Source organism: Athalia rosae, chromosome 1 (assembly GCF_917208135.1).
Source record: "Athalia rosae chromosome 1, iyAthRosa1.1, whole genome shotgun sequence".
Taxonomy (NCBI): Eukaryota; Metazoa; Arthropoda; class Insecta; order Hymenoptera; family Athaliidae; genus Athalia; species Athalia rosae.
Genome location: NC_064026.1, coordinates 14,849,795 through 14,871,404, shown reverse-complemented (window position 1 = coordinate 14,871,404; position 21,610 = coordinate 14,849,795). Strand labels below are relative to the sequence as shown.

Sequence of the window (21,610 nt, the reverse complement as noted above, 5' to 3'; positions counted from 1 at the left end):
GAGATTTGTCGGTTTTGCTCTAAAGTCTAGCTAGCCAATTATACCAAGAGAGTCTTTCTTCGGGCTGTGAGAGCGGCTTGTCTATACGCCGTTTCGCCATTTTTTTTTCAACTTTTTTCACCTCTTTTTTCTTCTTTCGATTCGTACGATTTTTTTGTTCCTCGATCGCGTGACGCATTCGACGCCGGATTACCGCCACCGAAAACTCCGCTAATATTTCAATGAAAGTCAAACTCTCTACCGGTTCGGTCGTCGCCGGGACATCTTTTTTCTCCTTTTCACTTCTTCTTGTTCCGAATCCTCCGGATCGGATTAGCCGATGCGGTTCCGGCTGCGGGAAATCTCGATCCGCGGGTGACGAACGCTGACGCGCAACAAATTTTCAAAAAACAGAAATCCGGAGAGGCGAGGGCAAAAAACCGGTCGCGCAAAATAGGCTAGCGACAGAAAAATAAACGACAGCGATTACGAGCCCTCGCGATTTTACCGCGAAGGATCTTCGGATCCCCGTAGACTCGAAGGACTCGTGGTGGCACGTAGTAACCGCCTACGCGCGTAAAACCTCGGCAGCGAGAACGTACTCGCTGAGATTTTTAATCCCCGTTGACGCTAGAGGGAGAACAACGACAATGGAATATAATCCGTGAGTTTGTTCATAATGAGCAATAAAAATTGGTAAGGGATAGCAGAAGAAAGCGCTCGCCCCGGTATAATAGTGTATGAGTTAGGTTCAGACGTCACAGACCGCAACTCAATTATTAAACAGCGCTGTAATGTTACCGTACGACGCGATCGTACGTACGACAAACTCGAGTGTCCCCGTTACCCCCTACAGACTCGGTAACGACTCGGAAATTTTAAACGGGACGAGGACTTCGGCCGCGGCGCGCAACGAATCTACAAATCTCCACCGGGTTTTGAATATGATCGACGTCCCGTAGCGCAACCCCGAAACTGGGCTGCTGTATATAGAAAAAAAAAAAAAAAAAAAAAAAATGGAGTCCGTTCCCCGGCAGGGGGAGCAAATATTGGCGAGTCGGCCGTTCGTTCTGTACATTTGATTTGCGATTCGATTCCCGGCTACACACTCGACATGCAACCGATTACGCGTTCATAACTTCTAATATAATTTCCATAACGACTCCGTGTGCCAATCCGGTATATACGTCACGTTGAATGAATCGATTTAAAAAAAGTTTTTTAAAAGTATAATCGAGACGTCATTAGAACGTTTTCAATATTCGCCTCACACGTAATTACCCGTTATTATTTCCTCCTTGTTACGAAATCGTTAACTCCTCAACGTTCCAGATACATTTATCATATCATATTCGCCGGGGAACTTGACCGCCTATTCGTTATTCATTTTCTCTTATCTCTTATTATTTTTGTCATCGAATTATCGCCAGTGAAACGGAACAATTTTCACCCTTACTTTTCGCGGGCCGTGGACAATATCGTAAGATTGTTTCATTCCGTTTTCACGCAGTTACTCGCAAAGTCCGCACATATCCGCATCGGGATAATAAGACGAAGGATTTCATGAATTTTTAGCAACGACGACGACCGATCCGGCATATCAAATCCACGCTGTAAGCGATGACAAATTATACGTTTCGCTGTTGCACGGGGCGTTATTGGCGGAATGAAAATTTTCCGTCTAAAAATAACGTCGTAAATCTTTCGTCGAACAACAACCGTGTCCATACGGTTGACAATCGGGGGGATTATTGTTCCAGGTTTGAAAAAAAAAAAAAAAAAGTAGAAAGAGAGAAAAAAAAATTCCGGCGATATTTGCGAAAATTCGCACAAAACGTCGCTAACCCGTCGACGCATCGGTACTCGGAATTCGGCGTATTCCCTTTGAAATATTTCGTTCGAACGGTGAAAATTGGGGAATCTTCTCGGTGGTCATTTTTGACACCCTGTATACGCACGGCGACGGTCAAGTGTCGGTCGAGTGTAAGAATGCAGGGTCAACGATCCCGTAGTCAGGAGAACAGGGAATTACGCCCCGAGGCAGACGACGTCCTGACGTAAGAAACGAGACGGGAGGCGGCCATGTTTTTTGATATCCAGAGGCAAAAACGGGACATTTTTAGGAACTACGGCCGTGATATTATCCGTCGTACGTTATACGTATAAAACCGCCGAGCGTAAACCGCGCAGCTCAACCCCTCGCGAATGTAATATAAGTTGGGCACGTCCCAGGGATACCGGGATGCTAATAATTCTTTTTATCTCAACGAGTGGTCTCCACCTCGACTAACTGACAAGTAGTTTATTCGGCGAAATTTCATTCCCGTCATGCTCGAATGACGCACATCGAAGCGAATCGTATGTAAAACGTGATCGCGTTACACCCGCCGGATCGTCCGGTGAATTTTTATATCCGTTATTTTCGGACTTGAAAAACGTAAGACGGAAAAATTGAAAAAATTTTCGTTACCCGCATCGGCGCGGTCACGGAACTGCGTACTTCGTTTGTTGTAGTTTTTTGAAAACATGTATTTACAAGCGCAGGTACACGTGTTATTTACAGATAATGTACACTATGAAACATGGAATATGGGGGGGATATTTGAAATTTTACCGATATATCAAAAGTCGTTCGAATTCGTTTTGAAAAGTTTTTCGAACGGAAACTTTTGGAAGGCCTTGCCGAATATTTCCGTAAAAGCCGTGGATACCAGTTCGTTTATCAAGCTCCTCATCACCACGAAACCCGGCTGCCACATGGTGTTTATAATCCTGTCGAGGACACCCTCGATCAATCTCCGTCCTTGCACGAGATTCGTGATGTGGAGGTCGAGGTTACTTATCGTCTGGACGTCCACGTTCGTCTTCAACTTGGCACCCGGCATCCTCGAGGTCGTTGTCGTCTGCACGAGATCGTCTGCCGCGTGAAAAAAAATAAATAAAAATAGAAACTCGTCATTTTTCGGTTCGCTCTCCGCGAAACGATTGGATTTCCAAAATTTGCGTGGAATATTCGAAATATTCACGGATAACGGTGAATTTATAATTTCACCCGATATCGGCGACGTCCGCGAACCGTTCGATTTTCGAAACAACGGACAACGGACAGTCGTGAAACTGTACCGCTGAGTTCTCCGGACTCGAAATAATTCGGGCGTTCGTGACGTTTTTCGATATCGGGAACGGCGGGGACATTTGGTAAACTGTTATCTATGCTTACATAAAGTCAACGTGAACGTTCCCTTGTTGGCTATTTTCATTCCGAAAACTTGGGCGGTGAATTCGTAATCTCCGGCTAGAGCCTTTTCGGGAAAACTCTGCGTGTACTGGACCTGAAAATTGAACGAACGTTAATTTCAATTCTGCAGTTTCCGGAGTCGGTTCGCCTGTGCGCCTCGCGTCTTAAATGATATCCGCGACCGAAGGCTGAACGTCGTCTACCGACCAGAAATATTAAATACCTTCTGAAAAACCGAGAACAGAAAATATTCAGACACGAGTCATCGCGGTCGTTGATTCTCTTCGTTGATTTTTTCATTTTTTCATTTTTTTTTTCCGTTCGCATAAAAATTACTTTCATTTTACCGCAATCTGCCTACCGCGAGTACGTACGGAGTTGCCTACGTCGGGCGCCAAGTCTTGTATGGGTGATTCAGTTGCAAAATCATTGCAAGATCACATCGTTCCACGCTTCGATATTCACCTTTTTCTTCATGCGTAGAAGTTTTCGTGTTTTATGTAAATTTCGGTTCGTAATAACGAATCGACTCGTCGGTTGTTGTTAATTTTGAAAAAATAATGCATAAATCACTCGGACCACAAGTGATCACTGATCGTGGTAGCGACCGCACGATTACCATATGCAATTGTGAGATGAAGCCGCGGGGCAAAACGCAATTCAATGAAAAATTACGGTTTCTCACGACCTTATCTGACCGCCGATCGCAAGCGGCATGGACTTCGAGTCGAACATCGAAGTGACCTTCAAACTATCGAAAAATCCACGTGTGTAAAAGGAATTCCTACCGTTTGAAAATAAAAAAAAATATAATTACGGAATAAATACTCACCCTGTAATTAGAGAGATCGCTGACGAATTTCGTTACTTTGCTGGCGGTCCATCCGGTCTCGGTGACATTTTTCAGGGTGAGGCTGAATCCGAGCAACTGGTTGCCTCTGGTCGCCGAAATTTTTCTAGCGAAAAACGGGTCGAAGGGATCTATATTGTACTTGGGAAGTCCAGTTTTGAAGTACGGCCGTATAGCGTTCAATCCCTCCCTGACGCAGACATCGAAGCCCGCCTGACCCACTCGGCATTTGGCGAAGTTGTCCTCTGCGATCGGCGGGGACGGAGGGACCGAGAAGAAAAAAACAAGAAACGCACGCTTTTTCAAACATTCGTTCTCCGAATCGTTTGGCACGTCAAAAGCCTCGACGTGGTATGAAATTTGAGAGTGAGAAAATAAAATTCACTCGTCCCAGGCAAGAATCAGGGCGTGTTTCGTTTATTGTCGTTAATAAATGAAGAAGAGAAACAAGTTTAGAGGATGATGTAAAAGTCTGAGAACGACTTTCTCCGTGAAGTACGAAATTCGTCGGAACCACGTGCCATCAGAATAACGCATTCTGCAGTTAACCTGATTATCTGTTACGGAAGAATGTTACGCGAGACGCGAATATGTCGTTTGATTATAATTTCCAACGATGGAAAAGTCGAAGTTCTTCGATCAGCCGAGTCCTCGAGTCCCGCGTCGACGTACGTGGAATCAGCTCTCCATCGCATTTGAGATATTCGATGTTCGTATTGCGAAAAATAACGATACGCGGGACCAAGTTAAAAACGCGTCTCGCGTGACGACGTCTTTTTCTACCTCGAAAATCGGTCGATCAACCTGGAGAACGTTTGCCCAGGATAACCGATCATCCGAATCACAATTGCGCTGAAAACTGCCGCAATCCTTCGTGTCGTATGAAGAATATGCGTAATTTGAAGATGAGACGAAACGACGGTCGACGATTATGTAAAAACAACACTCGACCTCGCATCGAGTGCGATGACGTCCGTGAATATTTTCGGAGATAGGTATACGTACACCCTCGTGAAATTTGCTGTACTGTTATTTGAAAACAAACACGAATCAACGACACAAATCGTACGCCGATTTCACAACGCTGCTGTAACTTGGAAGGCGTGTATTTTTCATTCAATTAATGGAAAGCTCGAACTATTGCCGAGGTACAATTACACCGATTTACTCACGGCGAATGGAATTTATTATTCACGCAGTTTCGCGAGAAAAAAAATCGTCACCATTCACCCGGTCATTTTCGTGCTCAAAGTCGAGCGAATTATTCAATCGCCGATGACCTATATACGTTCCCTCCCAAAAAGGGGATCATTCGAACGGAGTTTTCAGGAATTCACGATCCTATCGATTAAATCAACTCAATTTAACGACACCGAAAATAATTAAAATCCCCGCCGTCACCCGCGACACAGATCACCACGATATGAAACGGACCCGCTTCGTCGCGGATTCAATGATCGGCAGCTGTTAGGGGAAACCAATGCGATGACAGGGGTAAATTTACTCACCGAATTCCTCTGCGGAGGCGGCCGTCGTCCAAATGAGGAGAATCGCACTGATAACGAAAATAGGTGACTCCATATCGTCGTTTCACGTCTTCCTACCGTAGCTCCGAGAGAGTTCTTTTTACGAATCGATTCCTCCGAAACTTTAGCCGTCTCGTTTCGAACAAATAAAACCTCGACTCGAAGTTTAGCCAGTAGTCACCACCACGCGTGGTGGTATTTGCCACGGGACTTTCACTCTCCGCGTTGCATCTCAGTGGGGCGGCTGGCTGGCCTAGCCTCGCGTACATTCGATACCTCGTCACATTCTCCACCACCTACCGTGTTTATCTTGTAGAATGTAACTCGCTGCCGCTGCTGCTGCTCCTGCTGCTGCCGCCGCCGTTACATAATCGGGTGAGAATCTCCCGCTTCTCAGCGGGCCGTTGAGTAACAGAGTAAAGCAGCGCTAACGGGCCCCCAAAAATTGCTCCTTACCGAGTTCCGATTTTTCGTCGTCGATGAAAAAATCGCAAAATCGGTTCGTCGCGTTCGCGAAAAAATCGTTGAACGAACGATCGACGAGGGATCGTCGATCGGTTGGGTGATTTTTTGTTCCGATATCGATAAGGAGTCCCAGAAAGTTTGGCTCTTTGCGTAAACTACGCCGTCACGATATTGGGATGTTGAGTTCATCGTTCGAGTTGAATTGAAACGAGGTTGTCGAACGTACCATCGATATTTATTCGTTCATTCGTTTCATACGTCCTTTGCTTTTTCGAAACACTGGGTAACATATTAATTTCAGATAGTACTTTATCGTGAGCGTGTAGGTACACGATATTCGCAACGCACCGAAGTATTGCGTTAAGATCTCACCATTGAACGCGCTCGAATACGTCAAAAAGTCCCATCGAAACAACCATAATAACGGGTAGTCCGCGTATGAGTTGTGAAATTTTCAGAAATTCTTACGGAAATTCGAAACCAGGTGAAAAAATGACGAAAGCTTCGAACGTTCGCTTCGCAAAAATGTTGACGTAATTTTATCTCCGTTCTTTTTTCCATCCCATTTCGAACGGGGGTGTTCCGGAAGCGTTGCTATTCGATGAAAAAAAAAACAACAACAACAACAAAAAAAACAAAGGAATCTTCAACAAAATTTCGGACGCCGATCGAGTCGATTTGTATTTCGGCTGTAATCACGTTCTTCGAGGAGGATGAAAAAATTGAGAATTTTTGATCTCGAGGGCTCGCGATGTCCCGGTACATAATATAAAACGAGATTCGGCCATACGTCGGCTCGTGACGTAGTTATGTGAATTACATCACGCAACCCGTCTTCTAACTCTCCAAAACTAACGCGGCAAAAAAAAAAAAAAAAAAAATCAGCGAGCTGACGTACAGGCGTACGAGTAGCCGCGAAGTTTTCGTAACGAAAGAAAAGATCCTCTTTTTTTTTTTCCCCATCTCGTTTCGAATATACTCTTCGTCGGATGGTTATTACGATATGAGTACGGTTACCTTCGCTCTAGCATTTCGTCACTTTTCATAAATATCCCACACAAGAGGCACGCGAGGTGTACTCACGAGCGCAATGACAAATTCTACGTACGTACGTACGTGGGAACAATCGGATCTTTACGGTACGGGAAATATAATGATGGCGATTCACCGTCCCTCCGTCCACTCGGAGCGCACGTTGCTCTTATGTCACGAGAAACCGGGATCAAGGAATTGTCATAATATCCCTGACTTGGTATCAAACGATCAAACGAACGGTCTAGCGATCGCGTCCGTATGGTAGCAGTGAAAGTAACCAAGTAAACTGCATCTGCCGATAACCCCATAACTTCAGTCAAGCGGCGGTCCTAGGTTTAGAAACAATCTGTATTTGAGGAGCAACGGGTCGGACGTGATTAGAAACAGAGAGCTACTTCTTTCGCGACAACGTCGTCTCAGAGACCGTTTCGCACAAGTTACCCTTTGTTTTGTTCGTAAATTTTCCCAACGAGGAAAACCGGAACGATACCATGGAACGAGTCACCGTTTGCTTCCTGTTGGCGATAACTTCGGTCATCGCTTTAGGGATAGACGAAAAACGTGAGTAAAAATTTATATCCATCGATATAGAGAGAAACTCTTCGACGAAGCGGAAAAAAATACCGAACTCATATCTATTTGGGGGACGCGATTGTTCAGGACCCTACGTGAAACAGTGTTCGAGAAAGGACCCGAAACTCAAGAAATGTCTCATCGATGCCCTTCATCATTTGAGCCCGTACCTTCGCAACGGAATACCCGAGATCGAATTACCCCCCGTCGAGCCATTCAGGGTGAGTTTTTAATGTAATGTAGGAAAAACGACGCATCCAACGACTTTAACGTCTCGGAAAAAAGTCCCCGAGGTATACGAAATTCCCTGAACTGTTTTACGCCGTGGAGTTCGTTCCACCACCCACGTACTTCCGGGTTTTTATTTTGAGAAAAAGAAAAAAAATAAAAATCAACAAATCAAACACCGCACCGCGTCTGTATTCGTTTTGTCCAAACAGATAGACGAACTAACGTTGTCGTTGACGGGTGGTCCGAACGGCTACAAGATCCAACTCCGCGAGATGGACATCCTGGGTGCGAGTAATTTCACGGTGAGAGACATCAATCTGGGTTCAACCTTCCAGGCGCTAATAGAAATACCGGCGCTTATTTTGGACGCGCATTATTCGAGGTCAGAATATTTTCCGCACGTAGTTCAGCTCCTCCCTCCTTTCATTACCCGCAACGATTTACCCGGGTATACCGAAATTTCAGCTCGGGGATTTTGATAATACTACCGGCGAGTGGTAACGGTACGTTTCACGGCCGTTTCGACGGAGTCCGGGCGGTCGTAACGGGTGCGGTCAGCACGAGTGACCGTAACGGCGGAACGTACATGCACGTAGACAGGTTGAACATCGAGCTCGCGGTGAGGGTCGTCAATCTCCAGGTCTTCAAGATATTCAACAACAATCGAATTTTGAGTGAGTAGAAGAACGACAAGTCCGCGGCCTAGGATACCGTTTGCCGTTGCGTGAGACGCGCTGCGCAAAATTTGACATTTAACCCGCACGACGACTCACGACGAATATCCACTAATCATGTTTCAGCCGAGGCGATAAATCTTTTCCTCCGAGAGAACGGGCAGGAGGTACTGAAGGCGATGGAACCGCAATTGAAGAAAGAATTGTCCGTACTTTTCTCAGCTATAGTTAACCAATTGCTGTTGAACGTACCCGTTCAATCGTTTCTCAGCCCTTGAAACGCTCGCGAAGCTTGTTTCAGGACGTCTTCGAAAAATTACAGCAGCGAATCGTCCGTCTGTTCCGATCTTTATTTTCATTTTTCATTTTTCCTTTTTGTTTTTTTTTTTTGTTTTTGTTTGTTTTTTTTTCGCCTCTCCAAACTCTCATTTCCGGGTGTACCTATACCGATTACCCCCCTCCCCCGTCAAAAAAATACCGTTGACGGCGGCTGCTGGCCCTAGTTTTATCGCTTTCGTACGTTGAGATTTTAAGAAGAATCTGCACGCGAGAGTGAAGTAGTTGGTTTGTATTTTCTTGCATTCACTTTCTAATGCGCGTTATAATTCCAGTTGGCTAGATCGAAGAAACGACGCTGTACGTACGGCTCAATGAAAGTTACGCGAGAATAATATACGTACCAGTGCGCACCCAGGTAATATCTATTCCACCTATAACATGATCGATGATTACCGCTAATTTAAGTACGGTATGTAACACGACGAAGTATTAGTCAGCAGATCAACCATTCATTATGATTATTTTTTTACTCAATTCTTCTCTTGCTGATTCTTCTATTTTTTTTTTTTTTTTTTTCTTCTTATTAATGTATTCTCATTAGCATTTTAGAATCTAGACGTGTAGGATATTATACAATAGAATAGAGTAATGTTTACCGCCGCCAAATGTTATATAGGTATATGAAATACTGATTAAAAGTAAAAATCTCTCATTATTCTTGTATCATACGTGTAATTATACATAAAGTGTATTGAAGTAGAAAGGTGCAATTATTGAATCCGACGTTTTTTTTTTGTTTCGTTTTTTTTTTTTCATTCGGTGCAACAATTTATACCTTATACGAGGTACTGTGCCGTAACTATACAGAAAATTTCCTACCGATCCCGGAACCTATACTCCATTCTTCGATCCGAACGACCGTAACTGTCGTGTTGGAAAAGATGAGATAGAAAAAAAAAAAAAACAAAAAAAAAAAGAACACCGCTCAAAAACTATCAGAGCTTATTTTGTAATCGTAAAATTTGATATCACCGAAACTTTAAGCGACTAGAAAAAGTTAGTTTGTTGACTTTCGAGTGTTAAAATTTTATTACACAACACGCGCGGCTTATACACGTTGGCCAATGAAACCAGAAATACTTCTATACAAAGTTCTAACGATCGAAGATACATAATTTTTTTAGATTGCGGATCAATAAATCTCAAATATGTTGAACGTGTTGTACAGTACAAACAATCTGTTGAAAAAAGTGGGAGATTGATGTTGAAATTTTCGTACCATTTACATGAATAATTCGAAACTCAAAAACGGAGCTGCTTTTATCGACGGAATTATGTTGGAACATCTTTTATCTGTCCGCGCAAACGGTGAACGAATATCGCGTATGAATTTTTCCGAGTTAATTTGTTAATTTCAATTTTATTTTTTTTTCTGAAGAGAAAAAAGAAAAAAAAGAAAAAAAAATATTACAAATCAGAGCATTTTTCACAGCTAATTCCCGAATGGAAAAAGTGGGTGAAATTTCTCGCCCATTATATGGCGATGCGGGTTTTACGAACGGTGACGGGAACTGGAGCATTATATATTATCGCGTAATATAGCCTCTGAATATGCTTACAGACATGGTTATGTAAAAAATAGTAAATAAAATAATCGTCATCGTTACGTAAGGATACGTGAAAATTCGTTTCTAGCCCATAACCGGCTGCCCTGAATTATCTGGAAGGATAAGGTTCGTCCGCACGGAACCCGTTTCTCGACGCGATACGTTCGACGAATCGTTCGAACGGATAATCAGATCGATACAGCTGAACCGTTCGCGTGTTTCTCCCGATCGAAATTTTGTCGTATTTTGAAAAATCGGTCGCTACGATTTGAGATTACGAGAGTACGATTCAACCGATCGAAGTTCATCCCGCGGAAGAACGATCAGCTCAATCGATAGAAAGAACAAAAAATAGGGATCGAGATCGTCTTATATATCGTCTCGAACAAAACTGATTAAATTTTTGGAAAAATAAACATAAGTTTTCGAACAAACGAATCAACGAAGTTACAGAAGTTTTTACGAGTTCGTCGAATCGTACGGGGATGAGGGTATTGAAAATGGCGAAATACTCGATCGCTCCGCCATACGAATGCCAGAAGTCATCGGATATGGAAAAAAGCGCGCTGCGTGATGAGAATATTGCGCAAATTACGTTGTTGCGAATGATCATCATACGGCAATAAGAAATTACCCTTGCGGTGGAATCGCTGTTATTAAAATGAGCGTACCTCGCGGTATAACGCTGCAGTATACTCATTTCCTCGCGTTGCGTCGCCGCCATATGTTATTATAACATTATATTATACCTACGTACAAATATGCACGATACCATATAAATGCGTCGAGTCAACATTCTCATTTAATTACCGGATTGCGTCACATCGACTCGTGTCGCGTATCGAGGGAGCTGTTCGCGATTAACGTTGGTGATTTTTGTCTCGTCGTTTCCGAGATCAGCTAATCCAATTGATTGGGAGGTCACCACGGGCAGTCGGCGTGAATCAATGGACGAATTTGAATTATTTTCATAACTTTATTTCCCTACATATCTAAGTATTAACAAAACATGTATGCGAAAGAAGAACGTAAACGACTCGGCGAGGACGATATTGCGGGTTGACAATTTCAGCCATTGATCTACCGGTAATAAATTATGAGCAAAACAACAACAACAACAACGAAGAACAATCGACGTATCGCATTATTCGAAAATATAACGGCTAAGGAATTATCAATGCTGCTTAGATCGGATCGCGGTTCGAAATAAATAATTTTCTGGAAATTTGTCCAACGAACTGGTCCTCCGCCCGCAATTTTCTCACCACCTCGTACCGGTCGTATCGTCGACTCTCTCGTTACACACACGATTATCAAGCGAAGAGTTTTGAGTAGGACAATTTTGAGAAGATTACGTTCAAGAAGGCTGTCATCTGCTTGTCCCACTCGACGGCGGTCACGGGCAATAATTCTTTGTAGAATAGCGACCAGTACTCGTTTATGAAACCACGTGCTGCGGTATCTGTAAATTGATAAAAGAAGGACGTGGTTCAGTTTTGGAGTTGAGAAGCTTTCGCGTCGACGTAACTGAAAACGAACGTTTTCTTGGGGCCTTTCACATTAAACCGTGCGACCGCGACTGTGGGTGATCGAATAAGGTTTTGCGGTCTCCACAGCTAGCCGCGGTACGCGTTCACTTCTAATATTCATACTCGACGAGATGCAAATTAGCTTGATTATTGTTTAGAAATCTCTGCAACTAGTTCGTGTATCTGTTTTGCGAATCGAGCCTCGGGGCAAAAGGCATTTCTCGGATGTGGACGTGAGCAAATATTCCTGTCTTTCTTATATCTTCGCGAGCTAATAAATTTTCGTTTCGAATATTCTCCTCGAACTTACCACTTGATACGGCGAAACAAATTAGCTGGTATTTTTCTGCGTCAACGAATCTAAATTATTGAAATATTGCGCTGCGTTGCAAAATCAACTTACTGATGCTTTCGCTGCCGTTGAAGAGATCGTCGAAGTAGACCTTCATCTTTTCGACTTCCGGAAGCATACGGAAGTGCTTTATGACCCATCTGTCGTCCTCGACGCTTCCGGTGATGTCCCAAATGGTTCTGACTCCCTCCATACTCACGTTGAAGAAGCCTGAAATTTTATCATTCGTTGATAACATCGCGCTCGAGAGTACAATACAGAGCGATTTTCGAAACATCGGATCGAATCGAGATCGCGATTCACCGGGCGAAATTCGTAATGCGAAAAGAAAAAAATTTAGCGGTCGCACCGCAGAGTTCCAAAGCGAATAATAATTATGACCGATATTGTATGTAAGTTCGAGGCAAGTACCTTTTCCTCCGATGACGAACTCGTTCAGTCTACCTTCTGCCTTGTATTCACCCTCGATCAATATTCTGGGGAACAAGACGTCGATTTCTAAACGATGGCTACCCTCACCGACGGTCGCCTTTACGCCCAAAACTCGAGCCCTGGACGTACCGTAAGTGTTCGCATTTTTCACCGTCATTTTTCCGTTGATAAAACCATTTCCGTACGTCACTTCGTGTAATTCGGTTAGGTAAGGGTCCAGAACGGGTACACCGAGCTCTGGGACTCCTGAATTTGATCGAAGAAAAAATTGATCGTCGAATTATATTCCAAATTTTCCGATAACAAAAATCCTCAAATACGCTCGATGAGGCATTCGATCATTTTTTAACTCACCCTTGGCGAATTTCGATATACCATCTTGGATAGCGTCTCTGAGGCATTCGTTGTACTTGTCGGAGTCGCGTGTGCAGCGTTTGATGTTCCTCGCTGAAATTGGAAAAGGAGGAGAAAAATTAATTATCAACTGTCAACGAAAAAAAGTAATCTGAACTTCTTCTCTCCCGACAGGTAGCGTGCGTCTTTGGTGCGCCGATGGGTGTTGCGGATGATGAAAAATTTCGAGTCTATAATGATTTCCAAGTCGAATAACCGCGGCGACGAATCGCGAGTCCAACGATCGCCTTGGGCTCGGTAAACCTTACGACCTCGTATTATAATATACCAGTATACGAGAAAACTTTGAACTCTGTTTCTTTTTCATTTGATGGTGATCGGAAACCTGTTCTCGTTGCCATTAATGCGTCGAGAAATCTCGTGCGCAGAGTACGCGCTATTTGCTTTGATAAATGAACAAAGTTGAGAAAAAAGTTCCCCGCGATTGATTTACAATACCGTAGTATGAATAATGAATATTCAGATGCATGAATTAACGTCTACAGCAATTCTCCCTCGATGTATCGCAGTATGAATCCCACGGTAACTCGATGCACGCTTAATTGTAAAGTTTGCATTTTTCAATCAGAGATAATTGACCGAGACGTTGGTCGGCAAATAAAGAAACAAATATGAAAACGGATCGCAACTGCATATTGCTGCATTGGGAACTCGAGTTCCAGGACAATTTTTTCTCTGTTCGTTGCGTTTTCGCAATCAATTTTTCTGGTGACGGTAAACGCGTGCAAGCAAGACAACGTCAATTCGACGACAAGAATACTGGTAATCAGGCAAAAGCCCTGAACCAATTATTGCCATTCCACGTATAGCTGATTTGTACACGTACTCGTGGTATTCATTTTTACTGCGAAAACACTCAAAATTCGAAAGTGTTTTATCGAAATGAGAGCGAAAACATTGCAGATCGTGCGAAAGGCAACTCGTCTGCTTATTTATAATAAAACAGAAAAAAAAAAATCGAAACATCCCGATCGGTTTCGGTCATAGTTTGATTTAGTCGTCGCTATCGTGTTTCTGGGATGACGTTTATCATAGAAAGAGAATGATTATTTTTGGCCGAAAATCAAGATTTTTCAAAGGACTATAATGGACTTTGATTTTACTCGAATTTGGGACACGAAACTTGAGTAGTTTTTTCCGTACGTTATCCCAACATATTCGAAGCCCGGAAATAAAAATCTGCTGACTACATTGATTCGAAATCATTTCCGGTGATCACGAATCGCCGGTGTCGGAAATAAAGGTCGTTAATTTTCATTGATGAAAATTACGCTGTAATATACTGCGTATACGATTAACGCAGCGCGTTCCAAAATGGCTGACAACGTCTGCAAATGATGTCGATTACAATGATTACGGGTAACATGACGATCACTGTCACAACTAAACGTACTGTTTAAATGTAGTGAAACAAAATAACTTGAACCGTACGTATTTCAACTTCTTGAGCCGCTAGTGCAACGGATAAAACCGCGCATAAAGTAACTGCTACTCTCTTCATTGCTATGTTTGAAAATCACTGCTCAGGAGCATTTCAACATTCTCTTTATATACTATCGTGCCAAGGACTTTGTAAAACCGGAGTGGCAAGATTATTTGTTCATAGCCAACTTGTTTCACCGATCTTACAAACGTTCGGGGATCGTCGAATTTGTCTGAAACAGTTTCGTGCACCTATAACGTGCCCATCGCCCACATTTTCTAGTGTTGGTAACCCGATCCGCTGTAAAAATAAAAAGATCCGAACAGATAATGCAAGAAAAATTGAAAGCAAAAATCAGTGAAATCATTCCCACTTTTTATCACCGATACCGTTACGGGTACCACGGTGGAATCTTTCGACGAAAAGTACCTGCACTATATGGCAATTCAGACCGAGCCTTCTCAATAATGTAGACAGGATTTTTTTTTTTCTCTTTTATATATATATATAAAGGGATAATGTTGTTATTCCGTGACCACGGATACCAACAACACAGATATTTTGAAATTGCCTTACATCACGCGTTACAGCGACAAGAGAAAAAAGTGCCTGCAGTTGATGGGTATACCCAGACGAACGTGGAAACCATGAAAATCTACAAGGACTTGTCCGTCAGGTTTGACTTTTCGTTGTTAAATAATTTGCGATTTTCATCAAAACAGTTTTGATCAGGATGGGCGTTTACGTTCTCAATTGTGGGATGACGAATTTTACAGAGTATAGTGAGTATTCAACATGGACACACTGATCAATGGTGTCCTCGAGTGCAGGGGTTGGAAGCAAATTGCGGAAATCAGAAGGACCGATGCAGTGCAGGTGTTGATCGAATTATTTCATCAAAATTGTTTCCCGAGAAATACACGGGATCAACGCTCTCCGTTTTAAGGATTAACCGTGAAGATTCGCAAGTTCTACGATGATCTTAAAGATGACATTAAAACGAAAGCGAAGACCTCGCCACGATTTTGAAAATCTAAACCGAATCTCATCAGATCTGTTCTCAAAGTTTATCAACGATGTGTAAATCTAAGTTCAAGGATGTATTATCGAGGTCGCGATGTTATAGGTCGTTGGATTTATTTAAACTTTTACTTCGGGATCGGTATTTTATAGTATTATGAGAATACTATAAAATCTCCAATAGAAAATAACCCTGGCGAAAAACGAACAAAGCAAATTGCCTTCTCAACATATTCCGGTGATTTTTTAAACTCAGACGGTTAACACTCAGAGAAGATTTTTACAATCTACCATAGACATAATCTACGTATAGTCTTCAACGGTGTACTCTTGGGTAGTATGTGAATATTGTTAGGACTGGTTTGGCGCTTTTTTATTATACCGTAACATGAGACTTTGATTACAACGAATAAATACAAGGAGATACGGTAAGATGAATTTCATAGATCGATGAAATACTGAAGATGTTTTCCTCTACACGCCATACTTCGATTCATGCATGCCGAAAAAATCATCCAAACTGAATTGTCACTCTAAAGAAACAATAATCGCACCATTATTCTTGAAACATAGACCTACATTCGAAATACTATCACTACTTCAGAAGTTATTCTTGGTTTTACCTAAACACCTTGAGATAATTATTCATGGTCAACCGTCGAATAGAATTTGATGTCCTTGATTCGAATTTTTCATCAACTGATGGACACTAATTTTGCAGAGAGCCAATTACAATCAGCTGATTGCGTTCTACTGTACTCGACTTCGATCCTAGATCTTCATAATTTTTTCAAATGAAACTCTGTGTCTTGTAATCGAATACCTAATCAAATTGAAAAAGATACGCTTTTTTTTAACTCTTAATAATTTATTGCGCGTTTTGTAGCAGATGCTACAAACAGAGATGTGAACTCTGTGAATTCTTAGCCAGTAAATGTAAGTCCGGCGTGTAAATCTTCCGCTGTAAATCATACGTGTGTAACACAAAAACATACGAGCAATTTATTTCGTCTCATAAAAACTCGTCGTCTAGAAAACCTCTGGGATTTTCTGTTCCTTCAAGTATGAGGGAGTCGCGGGATGGTGTGAAAAATGATATTCTGTTTATTCAAGTCGACAATTATCGTGCTCTTCAAATTTTGCTGGTACTGCGTTTTGGTTAAAACCCAAAAAAAAAATGCGAAACTGGTTTTTGCAGTTTGTTTAACCTTCGGAAAATTTACAATTCATGCATGCAGCATACAGTACTCGGCGCAAATCTTTTTGAAATTCTTATTTTTCGCAATTCTCTCGTTTCATCTTTTCCATTGCGATACCGCATCTGTCTGGGTAAGGTGTTCATTATTTTAAATTTCAAATATCAACCTTCCATCATTGGAAGAATTGAATTTTCTGCATATATTCAGAAATTACGTTATTATACCTACGTGATCATGTATCTCATTGTAAGCCTAGTCTTATACATATATGTACAGTTGAGATTCCGTAAAAAATATTTCCATCACATTATAGTGGTTATCCGTGATCTCGTACGCCAGCCTTGCACTGACGATTTACGATTTGCATTTTTTTTTTTCATTATTTTTCATTGTGAATCATCACGAAACGTAACATCAAACATTATTCTCGTACTGTTGATTATACGCGTTTTCAGTAAAATGTGTCCACAAAAATTATAGACTCAAGATTTTTAGAAGGGTCATAATAGGCTTGAAATAAGATAATTGCGTAGAAGTATAGACTCGATTAGTTGAAATCCCACGCCATAAAACTATAACGGACCACCGCGTACATGTATAAGTTGTCTCAGAATCCGACCAGCTATAGACTTCAGGTGTACGTTTTTGAGTTAAAAAATTCATCCATTCAGCGTTGAGTAGCAAACGATACGTATAATTATGCGAATAACCTTGGAAATGATATATACTATGATAAATTAATTGATCAAATAAGCGCTAATTTATGAAAATAAATAATATACGATGACCAATTATCGAGATATAGTTTGATATAATTTAAATAAAACACTCCGCAATTCTCGTAGTACGAAAATTACACGGCCCGATCTGGAGTTGGCTACAACAACAGTGACCAATTAACATTTTTTCGATTTAAGGTTCTCGCGTGTATAGAACGCATTATGAATTTTGCTATTTATTTCATGACGATTGAATGATACACATATGAGCGCGGACAACAAACAAGTAGACATTTATCTGGTTTTTTCTTAACGATTTCCATTTTTTTTTTTTTTTTTTTCCAAGCTTCTCAAGCTTGCAGGCTGGAGCGATTCCGAGGTATGTCTACAACCAACGTCACTGCCTCGGGCTCGCATGAACAACTGACAATAACATGACTTTGGAAATATGCATACATGAGACGCGAGAACCGTCGGTTCACTTTTTAATTATCTAGCCTTTCGATTGAACGCTGCGAGAGACGATTTTATGTCGATTCAGAGGATAAATACTGCTCATTTTCTCCTTAGTACGTGCGCCGTCATGTATCAAGATCGTAGAATAGTATTACATATTGTGGCCATTTATACTCATCTACCCTGCACGTTTATACCCGCCGCCATTTATTTATTCCCTCTCGCAGATTATTAAATCTTATAACGTAGACTGTACGGATACACGCAGTTTGGTCATTTTCATCCTTTGAGACTATGTGGCACAAAAATAATTGTCGGTATAGTACGTGTATTGGAAAGTTTGTAATCTCTCAATAGTATCTACAGTGAATTCAAAGGAGTTTGCCTCAGGCGAACGATAACATCCGACATTCGGATACCTAAAAATTTTTTTTTACTTCAATGAAATTCAACCAAACGATACGATTCGATCGGATGAAAAATTGAACATCCTGGTTTATCACATATACGCAATAAAAAATTTTGCATCCGAAGAAAGCTGAAAATTTTCATACGATGCTCCGAATCCGATCTATTTGAAAAATTGAACTTTCTCAACATCCGAGGACCAAAATGAGAACCAACGATGCAAAGAAAAATCCATCGGGAAAAGTAGCCGGATTCCGAAATGAATAGTAGACTGGAATAATCAACTCGACCTTGAGTTAAGTTCATTGTAACCCAGAGTACCACTTGAGTAGATTAAATTTTGCACGTGTCGGCTTTTTTATTCGAATTAGAGAAAACCACCGTTCAACGATCTATGACGAGGCTGCGGCGGCTGAATTCAGAACCGCGAGCGAAGATCTAAGATGTCGATAAGTCGCGGCGTCCGTTCGGTGCTGCCATGCGCAAGGATTTGAATCGTCAGGAAACTAAGGGAGGCTGGGGATGGCTGCACGGTAGCGTCCTCTGAGCGTTGCATCGAATCTTTCTGAACTAACGAACCATTGATGACTCGGTCCACTCTGGTCTGTCAGTGAGCGACGGAGGAACAGCTGATTATCGTTTTCACGTGGGCAATCAGCTGTGAGCTACCACGATGGAAGATTTATCAGCAGAAGACTTGGCGATTCCGCCAATTAAGTACGAATGTAAGAAATGTTACGAATGTTTATCGAAAAATTTGACCATCTCACTGACTAAATATCCTTGCTAATCCTCATTTCTATTATTTCAACACTCCCGGCAAGTGTGAGCTCATATATGCATACGGATAAGATTTGGCGGGAAAACAATCAACTATACAAATATTGAATTGAACGCTTGCTTTTCGTTTATGAAGTTCTTACCACTCGAAATATGTTCAAAATTGAGTGTGAAAGTCCTGTCACGAACAATACTTTCATTTGTTATTAATAAAAAACGAATTTTTCATCATCTTTTTTCACGTGCAATCCAGTTGAATTTGTATTTTTCCAATTCATTAAAAATAGATTGTTTCTCGAAAAATATGTGCAGAAAAATTATATTGTTAAAAACAATGGTCACAAAAATAATCGTACATCAATATTTTGTTGTTTCAGATTTGGATCACACAGCCGATGTTCAGTAAGTACATTATTTTATACAAAAATACTTCAGGGCCTAAGATTTTTAAATGATTTGTAAATCAGTTGTTTTTAATTTATATTTATTTGTGAAGTTTTTTTGTGATAAGTTATCCACTGAAAAATATCGGTGTGATTTTTAATCCATCTCTTGTTTCGTCTTCAAAAAATTGTTGAAAAAAAACTTCTCTCACGATAAAATTTCGTAAGAAGTGATGCATCGTCGAGGGAATTTTTCAAATTTTCACAAGCCAATGAAAAGTACGGCGTATCGATATAAAGAATAGGTAATGAACTTGATCTTATTTTATAGATTGCACGCGTGGGGCGAAACCTTAGAAGAGGCTTTCGAGCAATGCGCAATGGCCATGTTCGGGTACATGACGGACTTGGATAAAGTGGAAATGAAGGAGATTCACCACTTGGAAGCCGAGGGACACGACCTCCAGAGTTTGCTGTTTCATTTCTTGGACGAACTGCTTTTTATGTTCAGCGCAGAGCATTTTCTCGTAGCCAGGGTACGTCAATTTTAGCTTATACCTAAAATTTCGCGGCAAATTGCACGCCTCTCGAACTAACGATCGCCCAACCCCCTCAGCCGCAATGCAATAATTGAATTTCGACAAAAAATGCGGTCGCCGAAATACGGAAAGAAACGCACGAATATCTCTCGCTTGCTTATCTTTTTTATTTTCAAACCCATCTCTGTAACAATATCGCCGCCGTTTTAATACGTATCGTTGTCAATCTGTCATTTCTGGTTGATTTGCGGCTGCTATTTTCATGACATTCAAATAGACTCAAATATCTAAGTGTTTGTCAACTGAGGGAAACAATAATACACCCTGTATGCCGTTGATTCTGGCCGTTATTTGAATGTACACGAAATTGTACAACATGTGTCTCCACTTTACGTTGCACATGACGCCCGGGTACCTTGCACGTATGTGTGGCACTCAGCTGGCAGTTCAAATTCACGACTACGATTATCAAGCCTAGAATCTTAAGTATAAACATATCCAGTTGCATCTGTCCTTTTTCCCTTTCTGAGGTCCCAATTTTCTTTGTGTACAAGTCTCCGAATTTTCCAACCCCTTGGTGAATGGAATGAAATGTTTAAAATAGAACGAGGGTGTAGTTTTCAATTTTTCCATTCAAGCATTCGAGAAAAACTGATATTTTTCGTCCACCATAGAAAGTGAAGATCACGGAATTCGACGTCGAAAACTTCAAGATAAAAGCAATGGCGTTAGGAGAGGAATTCACGCTTGGAAAACATCCTCAAGGAACAGAAGTTAAGGCTATCACTTATTCAGCAATGCAAATTTACGATCGCCCTGTTAACGAGAGACCGGAAGTGTTTGTAATCATCGATATTTAATCCCCATAACCCGAATAATTTTCCTATCGCCTTATTTCCGTGGCCTTTCCATCGTTAAGGCATTTGGACCCTTGCCTTGGGAAATACTTTAATTTCAAGAGAGGGAGAATTACCTCTCCTCCTCAGGCCTTTTGTAGAACGTGGGGTTCGAATAAATACGTTACGAAAGAAACACCGGGCCCCCTTCTTAGCCTCACGCGCAGGGCTGGCTCAACATTACCTCGGACCTCCCCCTCCCCCTTTTGCGTTCTCTTCCCGAACCCGTTTCCTGGAATCCGTATTCCTTGGGGTTTAATCATGCGATTTTTAATTCATAGATTTTTGTGTCCATACCTCTTTACCCCAATTCAAAAGAATCAAACGTCACCATCGCATTAACATGTATTCACTGACATTGTAGCATCTACGCATCAAATTAGTTGGGAAGAATTATTGTACGAACGAAAATATTGTTTATTGAAAAATTTTGTATTGTACATATTATATTTAGCATTTTTTTATTCTTGCTGTGAAATCTTACTTTATTCATATTGTTGACTGAACAAGGAATATGATGATAATTATACTTTCTATGTAAATCGTGGTTAATTGTGAGCTGCAATATTATCGGTGAGTCTAGTTTATCTGAACGGAAACGAC

General features: G+C 41.5%; 4 protein-coding genes across 4 annotated transcripts; 2 read left to right on the top strand and 2 right to left on the bottom strand.

The window, feature by feature from the left end:
* Nucleotides 1–285: 285 nt before the first annotated feature.
* On the bottom strand, nucleotides 286–5,805 carry LOC105690448. The gene is made up of 4 exons (XM_012408228.2): nucleotides 5,576–5,805; nucleotides 4,050–4,312; nucleotides 3,200–3,311; nucleotides 286–2,896 (listed from the first exon to the last, which is right to left on the bottom strand). Exons 1-4 carry the CDS (start codon nucleotides 5,646–5,648, stop codon nucleotides 2,601–2,603), a joined length of 744 nt encoding a protein of 247 aa, XP_012263651.2. The 5' UTR covers nucleotides 5,649–5,805; the 3' UTR covers nucleotides 286–2,600.
* A 1,612-nt stretch (nucleotides 5,806–7,417) lies between these two features.
* On the top strand, nucleotides 7,418–9,609 carry LOC105690447 (protein takeout). Its single transcript, XM_020854916.2, has 5 exons — nucleotides 7,418–7,654; nucleotides 7,754–7,887; nucleotides 8,107–8,279; nucleotides 8,363–8,571; nucleotides 8,698–9,609. The coding sequence occupies exons 1-5, from the start codon at nucleotides 7,585–7,587 to the stop codon at nucleotides 8,847–8,849; spliced, it is 738 nt and encodes a 245-aa protein (XP_020710575.1). The 5' UTR covers nucleotides 7,418–7,584; the 3' UTR covers nucleotides 8,850–9,609.
* A 1,810-nt stretch (nucleotides 9,610–11,419) lies between these two features.
* On the bottom strand, nucleotides 11,420–14,771 carry LOC105690644. Its single transcript, XM_012408628.3, has 5 exons — nucleotides 14,616–14,771; nucleotides 13,125–13,217; nucleotides 12,750–13,016; nucleotides 12,390–12,548; nucleotides 11,420–11,919 (listed from the first exon to the last, which is right to left on the bottom strand). The coding sequence occupies exons 1-5, from the start codon at nucleotides 14,683–14,685 to the stop codon at nucleotides 11,771–11,773; spliced, it is 738 nt and encodes a 245-aa protein (XP_012264051.2). The 5' UTR covers nucleotides 14,686–14,771; the 3' UTR covers nucleotides 11,420–11,770.
* On the top strand, nucleotides 14,720–21,472 carry LOC105690526 (protein archease-like). Its single transcript, XM_012408344.3, has 4 exons — nucleotides 14,720–19,134; nucleotides 19,567–19,591; nucleotides 19,904–20,108; nucleotides 20,786–21,472. The coding sequence occupies exons 1-4, from the start codon at nucleotides 19,083–19,085 to the stop codon at nucleotides 20,969–20,971; spliced, it is 468 nt and encodes a 155-aa protein (XP_012263767.2). The 5' UTR covers nucleotides 14,720–19,082; the 3' UTR covers nucleotides 20,972–21,472.
* Nucleotides 21,473–21,610: the final 138 nt, after the last annotated feature.